The sequence below is a fragment of the Astyanax mexicanus genome, chromosome 7, assembly GCF_023375975.1.
Source record: "Astyanax mexicanus isolate ESR-SI-001 chromosome 7, AstMex3_surface, whole genome shotgun sequence".
Lineage (NCBI taxonomy): Eukaryota > Metazoa > Chordata > Actinopteri > Characiformes > Acestrorhamphidae > Astyanax > Astyanax mexicanus.
In genome coordinates this window covers 19,275,916-19,302,703 of record NC_064414.1, presented here as the reverse complement: position 1 = coordinate 19,302,703, position 26,788 = coordinate 19,275,916, and the positions used below count along the sequence as shown (strand labels likewise).

Genomic DNA, 26,788 nt, shown 5'->3' with positions numbered 1-26,788 from the left:
TGCAATATTTGTGCAGTATAGGTGTATTTGGTGTCTTGTATGTTTTATTTTTGTTTTTAAATGTATGCTGCAGAAATCAGCGCTAGCGTTTAGCTGCTAATTAGTCTGACCTAGTGGAAATCTGTAATCTCAGTTTACTGTAAATAAACTGAAGGGCTTTACTCACCAAAATAAACAGTTTTCAGGAGAGAAACCTGTGTAGATCAACATCCATCGCTTGTGTAAAAAAATATATATATTTTTTTAAGAATTACAGTTTTGTTTACTTTACATAGCTTAGCTAAATTAGAAGGACAAAATATGGACTATTATAACTAGTGGCGCCTTATAATACGGTGCACCTTGTGTATGAAATAGATGTTATTGATAGTGCACCTTATAATTGGGTGCACCTAATAGTGCAAAAAAAGTGGTAATTTTTTTGTTGTTTGCCTTAACATTGTTTTAATTAATACAATCAGTAAGCATGTCAATGTCAAGCTGGTTCTAAGTTCTAGTTCTAGTTCCAAACCTTTAAAAATAATGCAAATAATATTCCATCTGCAAAATTATAGGAAATATGGATATTGAGTTTTTGTTTTTTTCCCATCAAAATAGCACACTCCTAAAATACACATACAATAGGAATACAAATATAGATTCACTGGTGGTTTGAAATGGCTATATTTGTGTTCTATTTATTGTGACCCCAGGTTCCTTTTACAAATCAGACTGAGAAAGTTTCTCTACAATGAACCAATTTACACTAAATCCCTCTGAATTACTTTACATCTCAAACACAGAATTATAGTGTGTGTGTGTGTGTGTGTGTGTGTGTGTGTGTGTGTGTGTGTGTGTGTGTGTGTGTGTGTGTGTGTGTGTTTATGCGTTTTGTGAATTCCTCCCCAGAGGTAGCACATTCAGGATTTGTAACACTAGCATTAACCACCCTGATCAATTCAGTAGGAAAAACGCATCCATTCAGCAGCTCCGGAGCAGCAAGACAAACATTCGTCTGGTCTCAATACCCTCTACATACTGTATAATGAAAAGTGTGTTATTTACAGAGAACATCCCATGACAGTAATTCAGAGAGAGCGCAGAGAAGAAAAGGGTGCAGGCAAGACGAGGCGGGAGCACTGTCAATCAAAAGAGGGGGGTGGCAGGGTATCATGGCGAGCCAATGATTTGTGTTGGACCGGAGTGGCAGACGGCCAGATCAATCTAGGCCGCACACAGGCAGTAATATGAAGACAGATTGGCTTAATTCTCTGCTGCAGCATCGGAGAGAAAATGGGTCTGGGGACTCTTTAAGGCTGGAGCCAGACAGAGTGCAGAAAGAGAAAGAACGGAGAGGAAGGAAAGAGAGACGGAGAGGCTTAAGAAGGATAAGTAGAAGGAAGAAGGGTAAAGTAGTTAGCAGGAAAGAGAGGAAGTGCATGAGAGAGAACCGAAATGCATTTATAGAGCTTCAATGTCCAAAGTAACACGTAGACGAAGACGAGAAGGTGACCTTGGGACGCTGTTATATTAATGCACAAACATAAAAAAGCCAAAAGAGGAGGCTTTTAGGAAGTTGGCTGCGACTACAGGCCAGCTTCCACAGTGCCCACGCCTGTCCTGTGCCCATTGATTAGCAATAAAACCCCCTAAAGCACTGAAAAAACCCACCTTAAAATACTGCCAAGCCTATAGCCTCTAATTTTCCTCCACCATAACAATAAAGAAGATTGATTCCTCAATTTCAGAGCTCAGTATGAGCAATTAGGAGAGCAAATGCTTTGATAAGGCCCCACCACCTTGCCTAAGTTTTCTGAGCCTTAGGATGGGACATGCAGGATGTGCCAAGTGACGCATTCTGGGGCCGAACACAGCGGTTGTCCATTCACATATCCTCACGGAGGTAAGAAGAGGCCAGCTCTCTGTCCAATAGAGGAGGATTATCCAGCAGATCAATGGCCAAATTGATTCTGCAAAGCATAGTTCATCAGGGTTGACCAGATCTTAGTAACGTAAAGAAATATATTTTCCCTAGTCTGTCTATTGCTATTAATCACATGCAAGTGGAGTGTGTCTTGGAAAGGAAAGGGCTGGTGGAGGAACGTGGAATAAAATACATCCCACATGAAAGACGAGAGGATAAGAAAAGGGGGAAAACAGGGGCCAGGGCTGGTGATGTATGCTTTCAACTGCAAGGTGTGTTATTGAAAAAAAAAAACAGGCAGTAAATAGATGCAACACAAAAGGCTGCCAGCAATGCATTATTATTGCACGCTTCATGCTAAATCAAAGCTATTCACATCACACTAAAGCTGAGGCGCCACAGACTCCACATGAGCCTTGTGTGTTTGACTTGCAATCCGATGGAACTGCCACTTTTAAAGGTCACGCAGTGCTATGTATGTAAGCCAATATCACACCTAGCTGATTTCTACAGACACCCATCTTATTCCAACCCCTTCCTCCATCAGATTATATAGAATCATTTCTACGGATCTGGTAAAGTGACAGAACAGACCAAATGGTGCTGATGGCTTTGGATTCGAGTGCCTTCCTGTGTACAGCAGGTCCATCAGAGTCCCAAACCAGGCAGGGAAGCAGATCATTAACACTGCTAATTAAGCGTCAGGCCAGTGGCCTGCAGCCTAGAGCCAGGCCCACCTGAGAGCTGCAACAGAGCACGACGGGCACACATGGCTAACCACAACCCACCACGATTCTATAGTTCCAGAAGATTGAAGAGAAAGAGAGGGGGAAAGAGTGAGTTTACAGTATTATAAAAATAGTGTTCTGTAGTAAATTAAACGACAAATTAGGGGCTCAAGACAACTCAACTAAAGTGCCATTTAAATAGCTTCATGGTTCTTATCTGTGGTGGAAACCCTCTTCCAGGCACTGACAATGATGGGAAGAAGACCATACTATGTACAGTGGCGTGAAAAAGTATTTGCCCGCCCACAGATTTCTTTTGTTTTTTGCATTTTTGTGATAATTTTTCAGATTATCAAACCAACTTTAATATCAAAAATTTAACCTGAGTAAATATAAAAAGCAAGCAAGATTTTTTAGATGATGATTTTATTTATTAAGAGAAAAAAAACTATTCAAACCAATCTCTCCCCCTCATTTATTAACTGTGATTAATCAACCAACGCTCGCAAGAACTGCAACCTGCTTTCCGACCTTTAGTTCTAACAGTTCTACAAGGACTACTGGTTCATTCTTTACAAACTAACATACATACACTCTGACAGAAGCTGGAAAGAGACCGAATATGTCTGTGAAAGCCAGAAAACGAGAAAGAGAAACTAATCCGCCTGAAACATCTATTACACTCTACAACTGTAGGCGGAGCCCACGAGCACAAAATCTCAATCCTGCCTAGTGGAGCTTTAAATAGAACCTGTCTGACAACATCTTAAAAAAGCAACACATTATGTCCTAATCTGAAGAAATAAAAAAAACAGATGAGAAAACAAAGTTACTGATCATCTATCAGTCTGGAAAAGGTTACAAAGTCATTTCTAAGGCTTTGGGACTATTTGGGACAGACCACAGTGAGAGCTATTATTCACTTAAGGAGAAAACATGGAACATTTTGAACTTTCTCAGGAGTGACCTGCTGACCAACTCTTTCTAAAAGTGCACGGACAACTCATCAAGGAGGTCACGAAAGAACCCAGAACAACATTAAAAAACTGCAGGCCTCACGAATTATTCAATAATAAGAAATAGACTGGTCAAAAATTATATAAATGGGAGAGTTCTAAGGCAAAAAAACACTGCTGACCAAAAGGAACACAAAAGAACACTCCAAAACCTTTACAAAAATTAAGATTTTGGAGTGGCCTAGTCAAAGTCTTGACTTAGGTCTGATTGAGATGCTGTGGCATGATCTTAAACAGGACCTTTATTCTGGAAAACTCTCCAATGTGGCTGAATTAAAACAATTCTGCAAAGAAGAGTGGAATAAAATTCCTCAACAGAAATGTGAAAGACTTATTGGCAGTTATCGGTAAGCTTGATTGGAGTTGTTGCCACCAGGGGGGGCACAACCAAGTTATTAGGTTCAGGGACTACACACTTTTTCCTTCAATAAGGAACATTATAATTTAAAAAGTGCTTTTTTTATATTTACTCAGGTTTTCTTTGTTTGATATTAAAGTTTGTCTGATAATCTGAAAAAATATCAGTATGGTAAAATAGCAAAAACAAAAGAAATCTCTGGGGGGGCAAATACTTTTTCACATCACTGCATACCACACTTGTGCTGGGCACAGATACAACTCGCCTTATCAAATTGACTTTTGAAATTAGCCTAAATTGGAATACTAAAATGTAAATTGGATTATATAAGCAACACTGTGCTGTAAACAAGATCATATAAAAACAGACCATATATTTTTTTCTCCATGAGCCTTCTCTAAATCAAAAAACAGCATGTTCATTCTGAGGCAATGATGATGATTTTAATGGCTGTGTAAAATAACATAAGATTATATTTGATTTTTAACCTGAGGGTCTCAGATTTTGGGACCTCTTAAGATATTTATTACTGCAATCAACGACTCTATGATTTTATTCACATTCCAATGCCTCAGGTACAGTTTTTTGTTTATAAACTAATTTTGGATATCTTTCTTTCACTTTCACTTTGCTACATTCAGGTTTTTGTCGCAACATTATTTTTTTTAATGAGGCTAATTGAGTCAACTAGTCAATAAAAGTGGAATAAAAATGATCTCAGTAGCAAACATTGTGCTCTCTGTCTTGCTCTGTGCATTATAATTCTGAGATGATATCTGGAGGATGTCTGCACTGCATGGTCTATTATGTTTGAGTTAGTGGACGTGTTACAGATTGCATCTGAATATATGAAGTGCATCAGCAGTAATGCATCTGCACAATAAAAACGCCATGCTGCACACAGATTTACCTTTCCATGCCTCAGGGAGTGATGAAAACACTTACAAGGCAGAGACAAATAAAATGGCAGATTCATGTGTGTTATTGCACTCTGCTAGCACCATTCCACACCTTTTTTAATTAAAGGGTAAACTACAGATCATTAGATCTATTGCTTGGCCTGAGACAAGCAGACCAGATAAAATAAGAACCAATTGGTGCTACAATTCTGCAGGATTTGCTTAAAAAACTATACCCCGGGGCATTTTTAAAGCCAAGTGGCAAACTCGCACACTCAAACAAGCCATGTAGGAAAAGCTTTGCCAGGTTTAGTGAGCTTATATCTCACTAAAAGAGCTGCATTCATTCCCCCAGATCCTTCAGATGCACTAGATTTGCTTCCCATTTCCTACTTATTCTCAGCCGCTGCCTCACCTGCGTCCCACTGTCCCCCTCACTGCTGCCGAGGCTGCCGCTGGCGCATAATTGCATGAGAATGTGTGTAACCAATTCCAATTTCAGGCAGAATTTGTTTTCCAGGCACCGTCCTCAGGTTTTAATTATAAAGTGAGGCATTCGGAGAAAGCACCCAGTGCGTTTCAGGTGGCTATTCATTCGCCTGTGCAACTGAACCGTGAAATTATTCGCGGGTCTAATCATTGACTAAACAATAAAACATTAATTCAGGGAAAATGGATCAAAGTGAGGTGCTCAAAGAATGGGATTGGGGTCCTTGGGGTGCAGTCAAAAAGCAGCAGGGGCACACCGAGACATGCCGAGACACGCCAAGACACGTGCGCCCAGCTGGTTTTACAGGTATACTCTATCAGGTGCATGCAGATTTCGAGGCCTGTGGGAGCAATTCCAAGCAATTAAAAAAAAAAAGCTGCATTTACAAAGATATTACAATTCTGAGTAATGCTCAACACTTCACCACACTTACTCTCAATTAGACCTGCACTGAAAAACAGTTTTCCAGCTAAGACAGGTGAAGTGTTCCGCTACAAAAGCTCATTCACATCTTCGGAGGGGGTATTTCTTGTAATATTACTAAGGCAATTGCTCTTAAAAAAAAAAAAAACTGGCTTACCTTTACAAGTTCCACCCTCCTCACCAAAAGCATAAGGCCACATCCAGCCCAGTGCAGTACCACTGCTCTTTCTAAATATTTAATTAGTTGAGCACACAGGTCTGAGCAGACTGAATCTTAAATCATTTTCAAGGTCGATCACTTGGTTGCTAGTCACTTGATGATCACCGGCCAGATGTTGAGAGCCCTTTACCGCCCACATCAGGAAGAAAAGCTGCGAGCCCAAGGGGCAAAGGCCTTGCTGCTAATTTAGGCTGGCCGTCATCTGTTCATGAGGTAAATATTTTGCTCAACTGGCTTCTTGCGAATTCCAATATTACCTTAGATGTCCATAGATGAATCAATTTGTGTGTCTGGAAGAGCGAACACAATTTTGTTTCTCAAGTTCAAGATACTTTAAAGGTTTGGACTAATGTAATGAACTGTATCTTGAGGTCAGTGAGATGTTACTTGAGTTATACAATGAAAGAACCACTTTTGGTTTCAGTTAAAATAAATAAAAAACATTTAGCCTTTTAGTTATGGTTAAATTAAATTGCTAATTGGTGCAAACAAAATGTAGTATTAAACTTATAGCTCTAGACCTCCATAGGAATCTTTTTTTAAATAACCAAAATAATGTCATAAGAAAAGTGATACTTCTATGGCATTACCTCAATGAACCTTTTGTAGCACCTTTATTCTTAGGAGTAGTAGCTGCACAAAGCTATCATGCTTTTGACAAATCTACTTTCATTACAATTCGTACGTAAGTATAACACCCATCACTTGACATCGCAAAATCTTCTTGAACTACATGAGAACATTCTATCTTTATGGGATAGGGCTGCACGATTTGGGCAAAATATCTAATTGCGATTTTTCCACAGAATATTGCGATTGCGATTTAAATTGCGATTATTTTTAATCCATCAAAAACCTAAACCTGTATTAGTGGTTACCATACCTATCAAATAAATTTATAAACTTCTTCCACATAAAATATTCACAGGTATCTCAGATTAAATGCAGTTTTCAGTTTTATTTTTAAATTGCAAGTAACAACAAAATAAATAACAAGGTTTAACTGCAACATCAGTAACTGTAAAGTCTGAGTTTTGAGATGCATTTTTACAATATAAATTAACTTAAAAGTAAATCAGTTTTTTTGCACATTAAATGCAAAAGTAGCATCATTAATGCTTGCATGCACAAAAGGTATAACTGCAACATCAGTAACTGACTGGTCCGCTGTGGACAGTAATGCCTTAGCAGAAAAGCTAAAAAAAAAGCAAAATATCGGTTTTATCCTAAACTCTTTGAGTTTTGAGATGCATTTTTACAAATAAATGAACTTAAAAGTAAATCAGTTTTTAGCTGTTAGCTTCATACTGGTAGCTACCAGTGTTGGGCACGTTACTTTGAAAAAGTAATTAGTTATAGTTATTCATTACTTCTCCAAAAAAGTAACTGAGTTACTAACAGAGTTACTCCACTATAAAAGTAATTAGTTACCAGTAAAAGTAACTAATCGCGTTACTTTTTAATATTCGCCCATCAAAAAAGGAAATCAATTATACATTTACTATTAGAAAAATAACAAACGAAAATAAACCCAAAATGTTGACAAAAATATAATCTAACGAATTTAAAAAAAATAAAACGAAATTCTCCACACAACCAAAGAAAATTACTAAAACTTGTAATACTGAAAAAAACGGAAAAAACGGAAAAACGCGTCTGGGGATGAAATTAAACATACCAAGCCACCCTCAAAGGAAATATGTATATATAAACAAAAAAAATAATGGACAAAAACAACAATCTAATGACCGTTAAAATGGTATTAATATAACAACAGCCTTGCCAAAAGAGAATAGAGCTTAGATCAGGCCCAAAACGTGCACGTTTTGCAAGAGAGAAAGAAAGAGAGAGAGAGATTTCTGGTGTGAGTTACTACTCACAGGTAAATATTCTCACGCTGTATCTGCTGTTTCTCTTTCATCTGCCTGGCGCTCATATTGTAATCCCATAGATAGTTCTGCAGTTTCTCAGTGTTTTCTGTCGTATTTTGCGGCTAGCGCGAGCGCTTTACACAAGAACTAACGCCACGGACCAGGTGCCACGCGCTCGGCACAACACCGCCCGCTGTACAACTCCGCTGTACAACAGCGCTTTTAAATTAATTTAACACGAAAATGAGGGTATTCTATCAGTAATTTCAGTTAGTTGTAGTTAGTTTTATAAACACAAAATACAGTTCGAGATAGTTATGTTATTTTCTTTTAATTGCCGTTTTTATCAGATTCAGTTAACACAAATGTTTTTCACTTTCAGTTTTCGCTATTTCGTTCGCTTTAGTGAACAATAATAATTGGTTACTTAGCAACATTATGATTAGCACACCAAAGCTTTATATAAAATAAAAATAGGAGCCCGATTTCGGGTCGGTCCTCGGGTCAGGTCAGGTTCGGGCAGAAAATCTAAGCTCTAAAAGAGAAAGCAGCAGCACCACAAACATCGGAGCAGCTAAAAAGAGCTTAACGTCCTTAATTCGGAACTTGGCTTGTCCACGGCAATCACTGAATTGATTAGAGCAGCAAATCGTCACAATTGTGCCTCACTTCACCACGCCAAACCACAGGCACAGCGGCCAGAAGCTGTTTTAACGCCGTTACTCCCAACACTGGTACAAACTGATATTTATTTATACTGTTTATATATTACTTTTATATTTTATTTAATAATCCCCAAATACTAATAAAATTACAATATAACGAATTCCAAAAGATATAAACGAAAAACGGCACGCAATAGCAGAAATAAAATAAAGAAATATTATTTCTGCCCCAAAAAGACGCGTCGTCACCCCGGCGATGTGTGCGGCGCAAACCGATTAACCCACGCGCGGAGCTTTAAACAGGCAGAGCTGCAGCTGCTGACACGCGTGCAGCACTGTGTGATTATAACAGTGTAACTTGTGGTACACCATAAAGATCATAGTGTGATTTGTTGTATTAAAACAGATCTACCTCACAGACCATTTTCTGGAGCACCATCTGACAGAGCGCAAAGGAAAGCGGAGGGAATTCTCTGCTGACCCGGCGCGAGTTCGGGCATCAAGTCAGGTTCGGGTTCGCAGACAATCTGAACTCTACAACGCATTTAAACAATTGCACAGTGTCCGCCTGGCTTTAAATTATTTTATCCAAGTCTTCCACTCATGTCCAAGCGCCACTTTAAATTTAATTCACCCTGATGTAGCTGCAATGGAGAGAGCGGCAGTGCATGCTGGCTTCGTTGCGTTGAACGCAGCCCCGCCCTCCAGTGAAAAAAATATTCAAATGAATCCAGCCCCTGCTGCATCAGGCCAATCGGAGAAGAGCAGGCGGTGTGCTCACACACACACACAAGCCTCTCAGACACAGAACAGGCGCTTTTAACCACATAAGTTGGAAACACTTGCAGGCTATTGGCTAATTCAAATCGCAGCTCCTGCGATTGAAAAATCGCGTCCATTCAAATCGCGATTTCGATTAAAAAACGATTAATCGTTCAGCCCTATTATGGGATACAATATTTTAGCACTAGGAACCATACAAAGTCATGCAGAGACACTTTGCATGTTAAGTTAACAAACATGGCAGCCTGATTCCATATTGAGTCCAGGATATTTTATCTGACGAAAAGCTGAGCCAATGTGAACTTGATTCAATGCAAATGAATCTGTCCAACGCAATGTGTCTATCCATTCAAAAAGCAGGTGTTTGCCTGATACATGTCCTCAGCGTTCCAGACAAGCATGGAAAAAAGCTAATCATTGCATAATTTTAGGCTTTCCTTATGATCATCCTTTATGATCAATCCCTGCTGATTTACTGAGACTCTGATCAGCATAATACAGCATGGAGAAAGGTTGCTGAGATCATCGGGGTCTCTGATTGGTTTTGAAAATATTAATATATAATTGAACTCAGTTGAATTGAGTTTGCTTTTGTTAGCCTATCTGCTCAATTGAACATTTACATTTATGAATATACATTTAGATTTATTAGTTTATAGGAGATAAAGCTTGTATCTAACCATTTCCCCCATTTATTAAAATGATTTAATTGGACCACGCAGGGGATGCCTTTGTAATGCCCACAAGCAACCAGTTGCAGGGGGGCAGTGTGTTCAAGTGCGGTTACGTGATGGAGAAATGTGTATTGCTAGCATAAGAATAATCATATTAACTGATATGTTAATTCTGTCTTCTACATTTCATAAATGTAAATATGAATAGAGAGTTTATGTTTGCTTATGGTCAGAAATACAAGCTGACCATGTTGCAAAAAAAAACCCTTGGGATTACATTCTCATCCTCTAACATTGGACCAGTTTATCCACGTCATTCCCAGTCAGTGCAGCAAGCTTCAATTTCCAAAGCAACAAGGTGACACTTGACTGATGTTTCTCATTTAATGTCTGAAATCAATGACGACTGCTAAGTGGATTTTGAACGATTTTTCAATTTATTTAATGATTTTTCACTGCTTAAATCTAATTCCTCGCTCCTTTAACAGCTGACACTCTGTTAGACCTGCCTTTGTCAAACGGCACTATCGGAGACTGATGTGAACTTGTCAACCTTCCAAGGTGACTAAAGGACAGACAATAAGATGAAGCAGCGTCTCCTCCCTTAAGCGCTTTTTCAGCCCTATCAGTAATTTTGACTGACAGTAATACACTCATTATACTGCCCAATTTCAGAGAGGGCTGTAGTGTCTCTTGCTGTAATTAGGCAGCAAGTCCAGTGGAGTATCGGTCTCCTTCACTCGTTCTCTCCACACTTCTCTATTTATTGCTGGTCTTTTTTCCCCCCATTTCCCCCTTCTCCATCCATTTCTCTCATTCTCATGACAGCTAGCTTGGAGATATGAAAACTCATGATTGACACGCCAATTTCCTTTCTGCCAGCATGTGCCAAAGCCCCGATTTCTCAAGGTCTCTTTTTTCCCCCCCTGTGCCTCAGGTGAACCCAATAAACGGAAATATGACTGAAAAGACGTATCAGGCGTCGAATAGATAAAGCACCAAAGAAGTCATTGAATATTGATGTGTGATTAAAATGGTTGTTGAATTCCTTCGTTATCGCCTAGCAGGCAGGTAACATTTCTTTAAGTCTTTTTTTTCCCTTTGTCACATGGCCAGGGACTAGAGAAAGCCGTGAACGGTTCAGGGATGATTCATATGATGTGTGACTGGTACAACATGTTAACTGGGAGATGAACTGTGTCTTGTACAAAGTGTTGTTTCCAGCTCAGTGAAGCCGGGCAAAACCTCCTAAGCGCCTCTAACAAGGCTAATCACTGAACCTGAGGCAGTACTTCACACCCTGCTTGCCATGTTCAACAGACCTGCAGAACACTGCTGTATTCAAGCCACTCTTTCCCAACTACCCTTTAAATACATTTAGTGGTCACTTTATACACAGTTTGAGACTGTAACGTTTTTTATATGCAGTTTGTATTGGTCCTCCGCTAACTGTCTAAAAATGGTCAGTTTTTAAACACTGTTGGATGAACAGATCTGATGAACAATTCAAAAATGACATCGAATTGGTGTCCATATAGCTCAATTCACACAAAGAGGTTATTTGGAGAGCTGTACACTAAGAAAAAACATACAAATGGCCCTATTTTAGCAATCAGTAGGTGATCAATCAGCTGAGAGCTTGATATATAGAGGGAGAAAAGTGCACCTTGTGCAATTTTGATGCAATACAACCAAGCAGTGTGTCACTTCTCTTTAAGAGCCAGGTGCGCTCTGACTTTGACGTTTCGCTATTTCTGGGGCGCAGCTACCTGGAGGTGTCCAACGCTTCTCAGCAGTGGAAACTGACCTGCTCATTCACTTTGTTTACTATTGGTTTAAAAGTCTGTGTACTCATGTGTGCGTAGCAAGTGACAATTCACTGTCAAGATAGCAATGAATGTCTGACTGTTGATGTCTGCCTAGGTTAATTTCAGTGAGTGGCATACACCTAATTTCTAGATCACCATGCCCATCGGCGTAGATATATTCACAAGCACCGTTTCCATTTAAACGACCAGGGTGCAAGGCATGAAAATAGGTTGTTGGCAGGGTGTAAGAAAGCAATAAGCATCGTGACAAGCTCAAAAGAACAGCACCTGCAAGGCCAACAGTAGGCACCAGCATCTCACAATATCTGCAGTGTAATTTATTAAGAAACAAGCTTAAGGGGCAAAAGAGAAGTAAATGCTTTGCACTGTTTTTTTAAACAGGAAGAGAAGCATTTTTCCAAATGTGACCACAGAAAATAGTAACGAAACAAAGTAAATACATTCGTCTCATTTTAACATTAACACAACATCAATTTGTGTCTGTCTATATGAAAACAATAAAATCATCTTTAGCATCTTTACTAATAAATGCTGCTTAATCATGTTACGGTTTCTTGACTGTGGAATTGACAAGCTGCCATGTACTGAAGGATCAAAGTGATGCAATGGTCTTTTTTTCTTCAAGAAGATCCCATATATTTCAAATATTTATAAATATAAATTTAATTTCACTGCTTAATTATTACTGTTCGTCTGCTATATGATATATTTAACTGAAATTGATGATCCAAACAAGTAATGATATTATAAAGAAAAATCATGAAAATGATCAAGGGTGGCCCAAACTTTTTCGTACCACTTTAGGACAAGCATTTTCTCAACTAAATCCACGGCTCATTTTGGAACTGCTGGTTGAGCTGCCACATTTAAGGTGGTATTTAGTGTGTGAAGTGAAAACTGAAACTGCTAAGGCTAATTTGTCCGCTAAACGTGGATGAGACATAAAATGACTAAAAATGAGACACGTCTTGTTTAACTAATCTAGCAGGCTCTAGTAACAGAGAAAAATAGAATGTAGTTACTACGAACCTAAATTGAATGTCCTTTACCAATGGCTCCAACATGCATTCAGCTTAACAGTGCTTTTCTGCCACGATGTTGGTTGCCTTACTGCCCCATATTAGAGAGGGGTAGCAACTGTAAATATGTATATTAGTTGTTGCAGCCCTAAAACAAATGCAATGTATCACATCACGCTTACTGCGTCTTGATACATATTGTATTGCCAAGTTCTTGCCAATACACAGCCCAGCTGTGTTTTACTTTTTGTTGGATTCTAGATTATCTTACTTACTCTAACAGCAGACCTCTGCTTTCTTGCACGGCTTTTCAGATCCATATCACACGCTGAACCCCTTCTCCGACCTGTCCACAAACCCCCCCGAGCCGTCAGCTTAAAGAGGAAACGCTGACTTCAGCGTGCACTGCAGTTCACCAGGGCTGAATACCAACAAGTGCCTGGTGCAGCACGGAGTAAAATGACTCAGACAAATGTGGATACATATTAAAGAAAATTATTCCTAGCCCACAGTCACTCCAAAGGCAGGAAAGACACTTAGCTGCAACGGAACAAAAATCAATAGCAATTTATTCTCTCCTTGGACTCCAAACACAGCGAGTAAATAATCCTGTCCCCACATGCTCCTGTCCCAAGAGTTCCCTGTCTTACCCTCTCTCAGTCTCTCTCTCTTCCTCTCAGTTCATGAGCAGACCTGCCTGACCCCACTGATCACTTCCACTTTGAGCAGATATCCACTGTCACTCCAGTACCTTGAGCTTCAGCACACTACAGTACAGAAAACAGCTCAGAATATAAAGCTGAACACCCAGAGCTTCCTCTAAAATTCACTCCCGGCCAGATAGTAGACTACCTATAATCAATTTGGGTTTGAGATCAAAACATGAATATCGTTTGAAAAATGACTTGGATCAAACATAATATTTATGAGCACATCTAGATGAAAATATCAAAAAATAAAAGGTTAAAATTCTAATCTAACATCTCATATTTATTTATTTTTTAATCTCAAACCCAAATGTCATCAGCAAGCACGTAGGAATGGCATTGCTGTTCCCATGCTTTCAGAAGGTCCTGTTTTTGTTTTTTCACATTTTAATACCCACTCAGTGACAGTGACAGAGGAATATATGAATACATAGAGGACTGACATGTTTGATCAATGTAGTAAAAACTTGTGATTTTTTCTGTATTAATCAATACCCTAACATACTGTTAAAAACAAAGCTTTGCAATGTGAGTTTTGTCCAAAAATGTGCAAGGCTGTCAGGGATGTCAATATATTGATAACTATGGGATGAGACACAGCGAATAATGCAAAAGAAGAAAAAGAAACAAGTTATTTAACACTAACTGATGAAGTTTTTTATTTGTTGAACATCCTGTGGTCATGGCAAAGATGTTAATCAGTTTTTAGAAGGGTCAAACTTTTGGCATGTATCAAGCAGAGAAATCATCTAAGGAGATTTCTGAAAGTACTAAAATCAGCTTAAGAACCGTCCATTGCATTATTAAAACTGGGAAGGAAAGTGGGAAAACATCATCTTGCATGATCGTGAATGATCTGTGAAAAAAAAAAGTGAAAAGTAAGAGTATTTTATAGTGAAAGTAAGAGCATTTACACTAACTAAATGGCTTGGACTAAACAACTGTGTAGCCTTAAAAAACACTTACCAGTGAGGCTAACAGGCAAGAACAGCTTCAATTTGGTAGAGGGCATAAAGATCGGACTCTGGAGCTCACGATAAAATAGGCAAAACACAAACAAGCTCATGTTTGTGTTCATGCTTAACTGTGACCGAAGCACAAATCTCATCATTTAAAAGTACTTACATCATTATCTGCTGACTTTCCACAGACAGTAGATACAGATCCCTCTCTCAGACAAAGTCTGCTGGCTAATCCTAAACAAATGTGACGTTGAAGATAAGGCATTTCTTTAGGTGATCTGGTTGGGGCTTTGGTGGGGGGTGGTGCCAGGGTGGTTCAAGTTTCCTTATTGTGACGTCAAAATAAGGAAACCATCCAAATGGCTGATAGAAGCATATGATTCCTGACACCTAACTCTATCAATTGATTCACAAAAACGGATGGATACTCTTTTTTTTTTTTTAAGCGGCCCTCAAGACCCAAGTGGAAATACAAAAGCACACGAAAAGCGCCTTTTGCATAATATGTCCCTTTTAATGAATCTTTAAATTATATTCAAGGTTTTTTTTTTTTCCCCTCAGGTAAAGAGTCTGGCAACCAAGCATCCAAGCAAAGCAGCAATTAGGAACCTTTACTTTTCATCGTGAGCCTTAATTTTAAGGTTGAATATGAAGAAAAAATAGAATATATAAATATATAGCTAGATCGAGCACTATGACTAAAAGCATGGGCAGACAGGCTTGCAGGAGCCTGACAAAAACAACTGCCTGTTTCTCAGACCACATGCTGATGCGTGATTCATCCAAACACTCACAGTAGATCCATTGGAAACAACAGGCGTTTGCTCCCTGCGTGCTCTGTGACACATGTGCTCTGTGATTTGTAATTCTGCCGTTTTGTAATTGCACTCATTTGCTAACTACAATGACATTAATGGTACCGTTTCATTATCATGTGAGACATACTAAATAATTGTACTTTTTTATTATTATTGTATTAAAGTTCAACAATGACTAAAAACAGACTAGAAGTTTAAAAGGTTAATCTGATGCTTTTCCTTAAGTCAGGATTATTTGCTGCAGTAACAGCCTATACAATTTACATTAGATTTTTTTAAACACTGCTGTCAGTAACTAACTTTCCAGTCAGACCCTTTTATACTTCTGTGCCGTAACCTACGCCATAGGCCGATGCATAGCCGCATATCATACATCGTAGCTAGTTGAAACCAAAAGTTTACATACACCATACAAAAAAATATTTTTCACACTATTAGGCACACTTAAAATTAGGGGTGTGACAAGATCTAGTGGCACTAAAATGTGACAATATTTCTCGTCAGGCTTAAATCTCGCGGGAAAAAAAAAGCTAAGTGTGGATTTTTAAGAAGGATGTGGCAACCCAGTAGCGATGGCGATAGAGCAGGGGTGCCCAAACTACGGCCTGCGGGCCATTTGCGGCCCGTTTCCTTTTTTGGAGCAGCCCGCGAGGTATTTTAGAAATAGAATGAAAGTTGGCCCGCTGTTAGGCAGGTTTTTATAATGTGAGATTCAAAGTTTGAACACTAGGTGTCAGAAACGGGCAAAAGAGTCTTGGAGAGGGTGTGCATTTCTAGCACAGAAAAACGGGGCAAAAGAGTCCAAAAGCGGAGAGAGTGCGCATTTCTAGCGTAGAAAAATGGGCCAAAGAGTCTAAAAGCGGAGAGAGTGCGCATTTCTAGCGTAGAAAAACGGGCCAAAGAGTCTAAAAGCGGAGAGTGCGCATTTCTAGCGCAGAAAAACGGGCCAAAGAGTCTAAAAGTTGCCGTTATTAAGGAGTTTAATATTAAGAGACATCATGAAATTAAACATCAATTTGAAAAATCTTAGTTTACACAACACTGTCAAAGATAAAGATAGTAAGTCAAGTAAAATGGTGTGTAAATGAAATAAAAAGGAAAAAAGCATTATTTAAAGTGGTGTATTTCTTTATTTGTTTTATTACGGAGTGTGGCCTGTGACTTCAAATATATTTCTACTTCTGGCCCCCAACAAAAAAAGTTTGGACACCCCTGCGATAGATTGTGTTGTCTGAGCAGTGAGAGCAGCTCTCAGCAGAAGAGGAAAATTCAGGCATTTGCATAAAAGATGCTTCTGCTACTTTTAAGTTGTATGTCTGGCTGCATTTTGGCTCCAGTGGAAACAATAAACGGTAACAGAGTGTTTGATGTTTTCTTTAACAAAAAAAAATTAAATCTCCTCTCATTCTCGTGAACCCAATATTGTGTCTCGTCTCGTCTCGTGAAATTAGTGTTTCGTCACACCCCTACTTAAAATCATTTAATTTTCCCAAAAATCATCAGTGCCCCTTTTTAATCCATATGAATTTTACCATTAATTTGATAGTCGACTAATCTGATTATTTAAAAAAAAAAAATTTGATTAGTCAATTAGTCAACGATTATTTCTGCCATGTCCTCCATATATAAAAACAACAAAAACAGCTGAACATGACTTTTAAAAGGCTTTCAAATTCTATCTATAGAAGACAGTCTAGAATACAGCAAATATCAAGCAAACTGGATGATGCAACCTCAATCCAAAATACATAGTTTCACTGCTCCACAAACCAATGCAAGGTGGATTTTTACGCCTCTGGTTGAGAACTGGCATTATATCTAGTGACCTTAGTCTCTGGTGTAATTTCTTCAGAGCTAACCGAGCAAACAGAGCTGAGCTCCAGCACTGTAATCTAAAGGAAATGTAAATCGGTTGGTAATAAAATGTCTGGACTGCACTTTTACTGTTTAAACATTACACTTCATATACAAACAGGGAATCTAGTGGAAAATTTGCTATGTGTCTGATCCTTTAGGTCACCCCTAGTCCAAGTCGTTTCATTTTGTGTATCTGCCTATACCGAGTCCCGAGCTGCTACTTTGGCAATGCAGTTTAAACACACACACAGACACACAGACACCCACAGACACCCACAGACACCCACAGACACCCACAGACACCCACAGACATCCTCTTAAGTTTTTTTTTTATCATTATTATTATTAATAATATTGAAACAACTGTATCAAAACCTCAAGTACTAAACAGCCATATAAACGTTTTTTTTAAACATGCATCTTTTTTTTAATAAATAAAAAAGTCACAATGGACCAATTTAATGCAGAGTATTCATTGTTCCTTGTTTCACTGAATCATTAAATTGAATGTACATTCATTTACCAAAAATTATGCACTGAATCCCAACAATTTTGTTATTGCAATTTTACACTGGACCCTATTTTCAGTGTGCAAAACAGTAAACAAAATCATTTATGTTTGTTAGAAAAAACCAGAAACACAGGCTTACTGTAACTTCTGTAAACTTACTGTTGGTGTTTTGCATTTTGCCATTTTGTTATAGCTAAAGTGGTCTTAAATTTGTGATTTTGTTCAATTGAATGCCCTCCTATCTGCACATACCATACTCTCCAGTCTCCACTGTGTCCTCAACTCAACTGTAAAGCTCAACTGAAACCAATGCCAAAATAAACTGCCCCTCAAGCCCCAGGCCCCAGGTTGCATCATGAAAACGCAACATGCCCACTGACGCCACTGCACCACACTGCTAAACTGAATAACGCTCGGGATCCCATTTTTTTTTTTCGGCATATTTGGGATATGCTTGGTAAGGCGATGTACACTGCTGTGCACTAAATACACTAAGAACCTGAGTCAATATAAAATCAGGTTTATGTGAAGATCGCCAGAACAGATAATGTCGCCATTGCAGAGAGCGTGTAGCCCGAGGCTGAAGGCAAGCTGCTCGATTCATTCTCATTCTCTCAGACAAGCACCAGTCAGCTCTCTCAGACCAAATCCCCGTCTCGCAGGGATCAGCCAACCCCGAACTGACGCATCCGACACACTCAAAAAACACAATCAATATGTCTTCTTCAGAGTCTGCAGCTCTTAAGGCAGGGGCAGGCACTCCATGCACTGGAGGGCGTGCTGAAATTCCAGCCAGTCCGCTGAAATTCTTCTGTATGGCGCAATGAAGTATCACACTTTTTAAGCTGGTGGGTTTATATTTCAGGAAAAAAACATATGAATAATCATTCACTCAGATATTATAATTCTGTGACAAATTCTGATGCAGTCTTAAGTCCTTGTTGGAAGTTCCTACTTACGACTTTATAGCTCATAAAGCACAATTCATACTTTTGTGTCAAACCTACATAGCCTGAGCGTACCCTATGACAAAAACTCCCTAGACATATAAATATATGTATGTATGTATGTATGTGTATATGTGTATATGTATATATATATATGTATGTATGTGTGTGTGTGTATATATATATATATATATATATATATATATATATATATATATATATATATATAATGTGCTCCATGAAGACATGCTTTTTGTTTTTGTTTTTCTCATGTAATCATAAAATAAATGTTTTTAACGCTATACTAAACAAAAATCTGAACTCTCGCTTGGGTTAAACAAGATATTGGATATTGGAAAAACTCCTTTACAATTCTAGTCAATGTTCACATGATTGCATCACACAAGGTGTACTTTCATGCTGTGAATCTCGCATTCTATCACATCCCAGAGGTGCTCTGCTGGATTCAGTACTCAGTATTCAGTGACTGGAAAGAAGATGTTAGCCAGTTAGAGCTGCCTTTTTGCTTTGTGACATGGTGCATCATCAGACTGGATGTAGTCAGTGACGTTGGGTAAATTGTAGCTATGGGGATGCACATAATTAGCAACAATGCTCAAATAGTCTGTCGCAAACAAACAAAGATTAAATGACTCCCCATATCATTACGCAAATCCAAAAGCCTGGACTGTTGACACAAGAAAGGTTGGGTCCCTGGATTCACGCTGATGATAACAAATATTTGCTGCTACCTATATTTTGAGGCAATACTTGCCAATGTGCAACACAAGTTACTGGAGGCTTTCACTAGAGGTCTCTAAACTCTAAAGCCTTTTCTGCCCCAAATTTTCTTAAAAACACGTTATGTCCTCAAGATGCACACAACTGATACACCAGACGAAAGCCAGCAATCACATGTATGAAAACGTGTAGCCTAATTAACAGCAAATATATCTTTAGCCTTACATTAGTAGCCTTTCTTTTACTTTTTCTTTTCAGAATGGACAATTTCTTTTGACCACTTTCATCAACCAGGCATTCTATCTGCAGAACAGCCCCAGGACAATTGGCATAAGTGACTTGAATTAGCATGTTGGCCACCTAGGTACAGTTGGATTACTAACTAAGCATTTTTTTTTATTGGACTGTGTAACACGTTGTGTACAATTGATATTATATAAATAAAATTATGACTCTGAAATATAATATATACCACAGCCTTTTAGAAATGTAATATATTTTGGGTTATTACCAATTCTTTTTTTCAAGGCTTTTTATGATATATTATACTAGAGCTAAACAAATAATTTGTTTTTTTTTTATTATTTCCTTCTATATGAATATAATACTTTGCAGTAAGAATAAAAAAAATCACAGCATTTTCAAGAGATTTTTTTATTTATTTAAAGTAACAAATTATGTCTAAGGCAGGGCTGGGCAATCTTGATATTCTTCAAATATATGAGCTATCCTCAATTATTCTTAATAATTTTTATTTATTATTTTTTAAGTGTAATATATATGTAAATCACTGCAACATATGATAAGTTCTTCACAGGTTTCTTACAGCAGCAAATGTCTACCAAGATTTCCTCTCACAGCCGTTTTAAGTTAAGATGTATGATCTCAATTATCGCATTTTAAAAATTGCGTTAAAAGAGTAATTGGATTAATCAGATTAATTTAATTAACCTCACAGACCAAGACTGTGATTAAAAAATAATTTACATAGGAAAAACAATAAAACCTAACTCCTTCCAAAAAAATAGAGACCACATTAGACAGATATAAGGAGACTTTTTAAGAGCATTTGTTTATTTTATTTGAAATATAGTATTTAAAGGGAATCAATTATGCTTTTTCCCAGTGAGTATAATTAATACAGGCACTCCAATTAAATTAACCCCTCAGAGAAATGAGAAATAAAGTGATTTTACCTACACTAAACTACCATATTTTTCACAATATAAGGTGCACCGTAGGGGTGGGCAATATTATATTGTATACAATATATCATGACACAGAAATATTGTGATATAAAAAAAATATTGTGATAATAGAGATGTTCTGTATAAAAGTAGTCTATTATTTACTGTGAAGCTTTAGGTGTATTTATTGTATAATAGTTTTAGTTGGCAGTTTATATGCATGCACTACATATTCTGCAATTTTTGCTGCATTATATTATGTTATGCTATATTATTTATTTTGCCACATCATGATTATGCTGTTATACTCTTATACTATATTCCTGAAATTAATTAATTATTTTTTCTGTTTTCCTATATCGCCAAGTATATCGTTATCGCAAAAATACCCTGAAATATCGTGATATTATTTTAGAGCCATATCGCCCACCCCTAGTGCACCGGATTATAAGGCTATCAATAAACGTCTATTTTCTGGTCTATTATTTTCATACATAAGGCGCACTAGATTATAAAGAGCATTTTGTGTGACAGTAGTAACTAGTAGTAGGAAGAGGGGTGTCGCCATGATTAGCTTGCTAGGTGCGTTACTGATAGTTGTTAGTTTCTCCTGTTATCAAATGGAAGTCTAATAAAATGCTAGTAATAATAATAATGCTAACTATAATAATCATCATAAAAATAATTAGACAAATGCTAGCTATAATAATAAAAATGCTGGCTATGATATTGCTAACTATAATAATAATGATAGTTAAAATAATAATCACTATAAAAAGAATCATACACATGCTAGCAATAATAATATTATTAATAGTAAAAGTGCTAATATAATAATATCTAGCTATAATAATAATATTAAAAATGCTAGCTGGGTGGATCATTCAGGCAAGTACATTTAGCTGACCAAACACGTGGAGCCTGGGTGCTGTAACGTTAATTATTCCATTTAAAAATCAGTGGCACTGCATGCTTTGCCAGTCGTCTCCAAGCTTCTGACGTTTTTGGTTTAACCAGGTAGTCTGGTATTAAATGTTTGCTACAGACCTTTCATACGGCGAAATGGTAAAGTGGTCCCGACTAATGTTCATTAGCCACTGTTTATTAGATCACTCTGAGCAGGGAAGCTATAAAAGCATAAAGCTTCCGTAAAACTTAGAAGACGCCGTGCAAAAAGGAACACAACAGTGCTGAAAACGGCTTAAAAACTTCACGCTGGATACTCATTTTGACCTCTCGCTAGTAAAAAATGTACGCTTTGCCTATACAGGCGAATGTAAACAATACAACCGGAAACGTCGGAGCCGCATTATTTGAAAACGGCAGGTCTGCCCACTGGGAGGTGAGACCTGTAAAGCTAAGCTAAGTAAACAAAACTAATTAAAAAGGAAAAAAAAATTCAAGCAAACAAGTGCTGCATGTTAATCTAAACAAATTTCTCTGCTAAAAACTGTTTATTTGGGTGAGTAAAGTGGTTCCGTTTATTTACAGTAAGCTTAAATTTCCAGGTTTCCACAAAAGCTGGAGAATTAGCGGTTAGCGGCTAATGCCACCTGACAGCGCTACACTGAGGAACCCAGAGTGCTCCAGTAAGACAGGGCGATATCAGCTAGCGGTTTGTTCCACGTAGTTTGTTTTAATACGGTTAACGTGCAGGCTACAGTCCAGTTTACTCCCATCTGAACGGCAAAAGTGCTAGAGCTGTGGTTCGCAGGTAATGCTGATGCTGCTCCAGCAGTGGTATCCAGCGTTAGCAGCAGGCTACAGGCCGATAATACTCAACTCTGAACGGCCAAAGAGCTAGCACTCAGCAAGTGTAGCGGCTAATGCTAATACTGCTCCAGAGAACTAAACTAAGGCTGTGACCGAAATGGCTCCCTACTCCCTCATTAGTGTTGCGCTATTTAGGGAGACACTATGTAGTTCACTAAGTAGTGGTAAAACAGGAGTGAATTCGGACACTAACTTATTATCATGCCCCAGCACCGGTCGCATAAACACACACACAGGTGAGAGAGGGTTGAGTCATGTTTAAAACTCCATAAACACACTGAACTGATCTATGAATTAAAGTTAGTGAAGCTCTGAGCTGATCATGAAGTCATTTCTCTGCCTGTATATTTACACTGTTTAAAAGATAATCCTCACATTATTGAATTACATGAAGAAAACCTGAAATTAACAGAATACATCGGCTCGGGTGTTGCCAGATTGGGTGGTTTCATGCCAAAGGTCGAGTTGTGTCTGAAATTCTATGGAGGAAATGCTGTACTAAGAGTTTGGGAATTGAACTCACCAGTGCTGTAGTTAAAAATCTAACCTGGCAGAGACAGACAGAGCTTTTAGTCCTGCTGATTTGAAGCTGTGTTTATGCTTGTTATTATATGTGAGTATTTACTTCTTTCATTGCTTGCAAGCTTATTTTTATGTACTATACTTCTTTTTTTGGTTCGTGTGTCCAATGATACAAGGCACAAAACACAGAATACAAACATGCAGATAAACTCAGTTAAATATCGTTTTTTTTTTTTTGTAATAAGTGAGACCTCAGGTATTTTATTTAAGATCATGTTGGAATAAACCCTGTTATATTGTTGATATGAAGAACATCAGCTGTTTGGGTGGTTTTCTCAGTATTTTGGCGGATTTAAAACACGTTTTACCCAGTGAATTTGTTTTATCTGAATCCCACTGTAACAATCTGGCAACCGTGGTGGCTCGCTGTCCTCTCAGTTTCTTCGGCTGTCTGTTGCTTAGTATCGAGACCCGCAATGCATTTTTGGACACATTTAACTCGCTTAGTAAGAAGCGATGTTTACTATAAATCAAGATGCATTATGGGAGTTTTTAGTGCCCTCAAAATTACGTTCGAATTCCCCCTTACGATTTAAGAAAAATGGCTGATACACTCAATAGTGCCCTAACTAGTAAATAGTGAGCCATTTCGGTCACAGCCTAAAACTCCTGTATAAAGCTGTGCTTCAGCGGGGTGGCTTTACTGCTCCTTACAACCTGACTGAAAATTTCATACATAAGGTGCACAAAGTATAAGTTGCGCTGACGATTTTGGGGAAATTGAAAAATTTTAAGTGCGCCTTATAGTGCAAAACAATGTAAACTTTTTAAGGACAATTTTATCACATAAAAGTTCAGTATGAGTTTTTAATTTGTCAACACAAAATTAATGTTTTAGTAGCAAATTTCACTGAAGTACAGTTTTGTTGCAGAAATTTAGGCTCAGAGAACAAATTAAGTAAAAGCAGTTTTATAAAAAATGTTTATTAATTTTATTAATTTTAATAAAAAAAGCACAGTTTCATAAAATAATACTAAGCATATATTTTTATTTAGTAAGTTACATCACTAGTACACAATTAGCACAGCCAAATAAAGTATAGTTGTTGTTTTTTATAAAATGTACTGAAATACAGATTAAGCAGGTAAAAATAAGCATAAAGAGCATAAGCTTTTTCTCCTTTGGTTCAAAGTCTTTCCTCAAAGTCTCGCGAGACTCGGGCTCCAAATGTCAACGACCCAGCGCACCTACAGTGTTTATACTGACTTTTGGGGGCGTTTTATCAGTAAACGCTGTTTTAGCATTCCTGTCCTGACCTGAACACGATAATCCTACCTGGCTGTAGTAAAATAATTAACTTCACTTTGTTTATAGACTCGACCGGGCAGCGGCTGTGCTACAAACACAACACAAACACAGCTTTATAAAACTCCAGCGCGCGGGACACACAGCCGACCGCGCTCACAAAACACAAACACGCTGAATTTCAGTTATGACTTACCGATCATTATGAGGACTCGTTCAGCAGCAGCAGAGTCTCATTCCGCTCAGCTCAACTCCAGCACAGGGTGACTTTATTCACAACACTGTTCAACCATGATACTGAGCGTGTACGAGACCGCGGGGGAGTCTGGGAAATGGAGTCCAGAACATAGTTTACTCTGACAGATCAAGTGACTTACACGCAAATATAGGTATCCCAAGTCATAGCATATAAATTACCTATTGTTTTCTATGTTTTGTGATTAAATAGAAGCATTTATTGAGGTTAAACAAAGTAAATAAGAGAGGGAGTTATGTGGAGAGACACTACATTTCCGCTAGTGCCGTTCAGCGCTCGGTGTGTTGACGGAACTGTGGATATGGAGAACTGTGCAGCGAACAGATGGTGCTAACGCGCTGTTTAACCTCTTATTTATGTGGATTTTGTGACTGAAGCTCCGGTTTTAATCGCGTCCAGTACCCGGGGAATGATGCAGGGAGTGTCCGGTGTTGGTGCGGTTCAGTTCGGCCATGAAGCCCCGCGGAGCGACTGTTTAGCGGGTCAGCTGGCGCGGAGTGACGCTGTTGATAGTTATGTAAGACTGCAGAGTATTCACACCCTCACAGGCGCGCTCAGAGCCGTGTGTTAGCGCTGTACAGAGATTTTACACGTTAGAAATGACAGTAAAGCTGCTGAATGAGAGCTTGTGTGTTGCGTGTGTGTGTTTTCACTGATGCAGGGGGAGGAGGTGTGTGTGTGTTCGGCTGCTGTTTTGGTGGGGTTTCCACTGATGCTGTGATGCTCAGTGAACCGCTTCAGCAGCAGCAGCAGCGTTAGCTTAAAACACACAGAAACAGATACAGCTAAGCTAAGCTATATTTTGCCTTGTTAATATATTTAATAGTAATTTATTATTTAACCAGTGGCAGAATAAATATACACAGTGCAAAATAGCACATTTGTAAAAAATCCCATTCATACTGTTATATTACATTTTTATTAAAGACAGGGATTGAATATATACAGCTCTGGAAAAAAAGAAAAAAAAGAGACCACTTCAGTTCATTTTCTCAGATTTTGCTATTTATAGGTATATGGTTGAGTGAAATGAACATCATTGTTTTATGCGATTAACTACGCACAACATTTATCCCAAATTCCAAATAAAAAAATTGTCAGTTAGAGCATTTATTTATTTATTTAGAGGAGAAAATGAGAAATGGCTGAAATAACCAAAAATAAGTTTTAAGACCTTAAAACAATGTAAAGAAAACAAGTTCATATTCATGAAGTTTTAAAAGTTCAGAAATCAATATTTTGTGGAATAACCCTGGTTTTTAATCATAGTTTTCATGCATCTCAGCATGTTCTCCTCCACCAGTCTTACACACTGCTTTTGGATATGCCACTCTTAGTTTAGCTTGGTTTGATGGCTTGTGATCATCCATCTTCCTCTTGATTATATTCCAGAGGTTTTAATTTTGGTAAAAATCAAAGAAACTCATTATTTTTAAGTGGTCTCTTATTTTTTTCCAGAGCTGTAATATATATATCTCAAAAAATTAGAATATTATTGAAAAGATAATTTATTTTTAGTAATTCTGTTCAAAATGTGAAACTCCTATTATATAGATGTATTACACACAGAGTGATCTATTTTAATGGTTTATTACTTTTATTGTTGACTACAGCCAATGAAACCCCCAAAATCAGTGTTAAGAAAATAAGAATATTATATAAGACCAATTGGTACTTTTGGCAGTGTGGGCAGTATGGCATGTCCTGCTGGAAAATGAAATCCACATCTCCATAAAAGTTGTCAGCAGAGGAAAGCATGAAGTGCTGTGGGATTTCATGGTAAAACAGTGGACCAACACCAGCAGATGACATGTCTCTCCAAACCATCACTGATTGTAGAAACTTCACACTAGACCTCAAGCAGCTTGGACTGTGTCTCTCCACTCTTCCTCCAGACTCTGCTTCCTTTATTTCCAAATTAATTGCAAAATTTACTGATGATCAGTGATGGTTTGGAGAGACATGTCATCTGCTGGTGTTGATCCACTGTGTTTTATCAAGTCAGTGCAGTGTTTTCCCATGAAATCCCACAGCACTTTATGCTTTCCTCTGCTGACAACTTTTATGGAGATGTTGATTTCATTCTGAATCACTCCATGACTGTCTTGCTTGACTACCTTCCACGTTCATACCTGACCACTCATTCCCTCTGGTTGCAACAGTTTTTTTGATGATGAGTGTACAGTATATCACAGAACATTGTGCAATACTACTTTTCATGTGTAAATAATAAGGATGCATGATGATATTGAGATTATATAAGTATCTGCCAATAATAAATGTTTTTTTTTTATATAAACATTAGTATTGGCTGATTAGTGTC

General features: G+C 38.0%; 1 protein-coding gene across 2 annotated transcripts in view; it reads right to left on the bottom strand.

Annotated features, from left to right (window-relative positions):
- prkn (parkin RBR E3 ubiquitin protein ligase) overlaps positions 1-24,977 on the bottom strand; it is a 211,086-nt gene extending 186,109 nt beyond the window's left edge. For both annotated transcript variants that reach the window (XM_007247394.4, XM_049481160.1), the window contains exon 1: positions 24,406-24,977. In XM_007247394.4, the coding sequence (XP_007247456.3) occupies positions 24,406-24,412 (7 nt within the window). In that variant the 5' untranslated portion in view covers positions 24,413-24,977. The remainder of the gene's footprint in view (positions 1-24,405) is intronic.
- Positions 24,978-26,788: the final 1,811 nt, after the last annotated feature.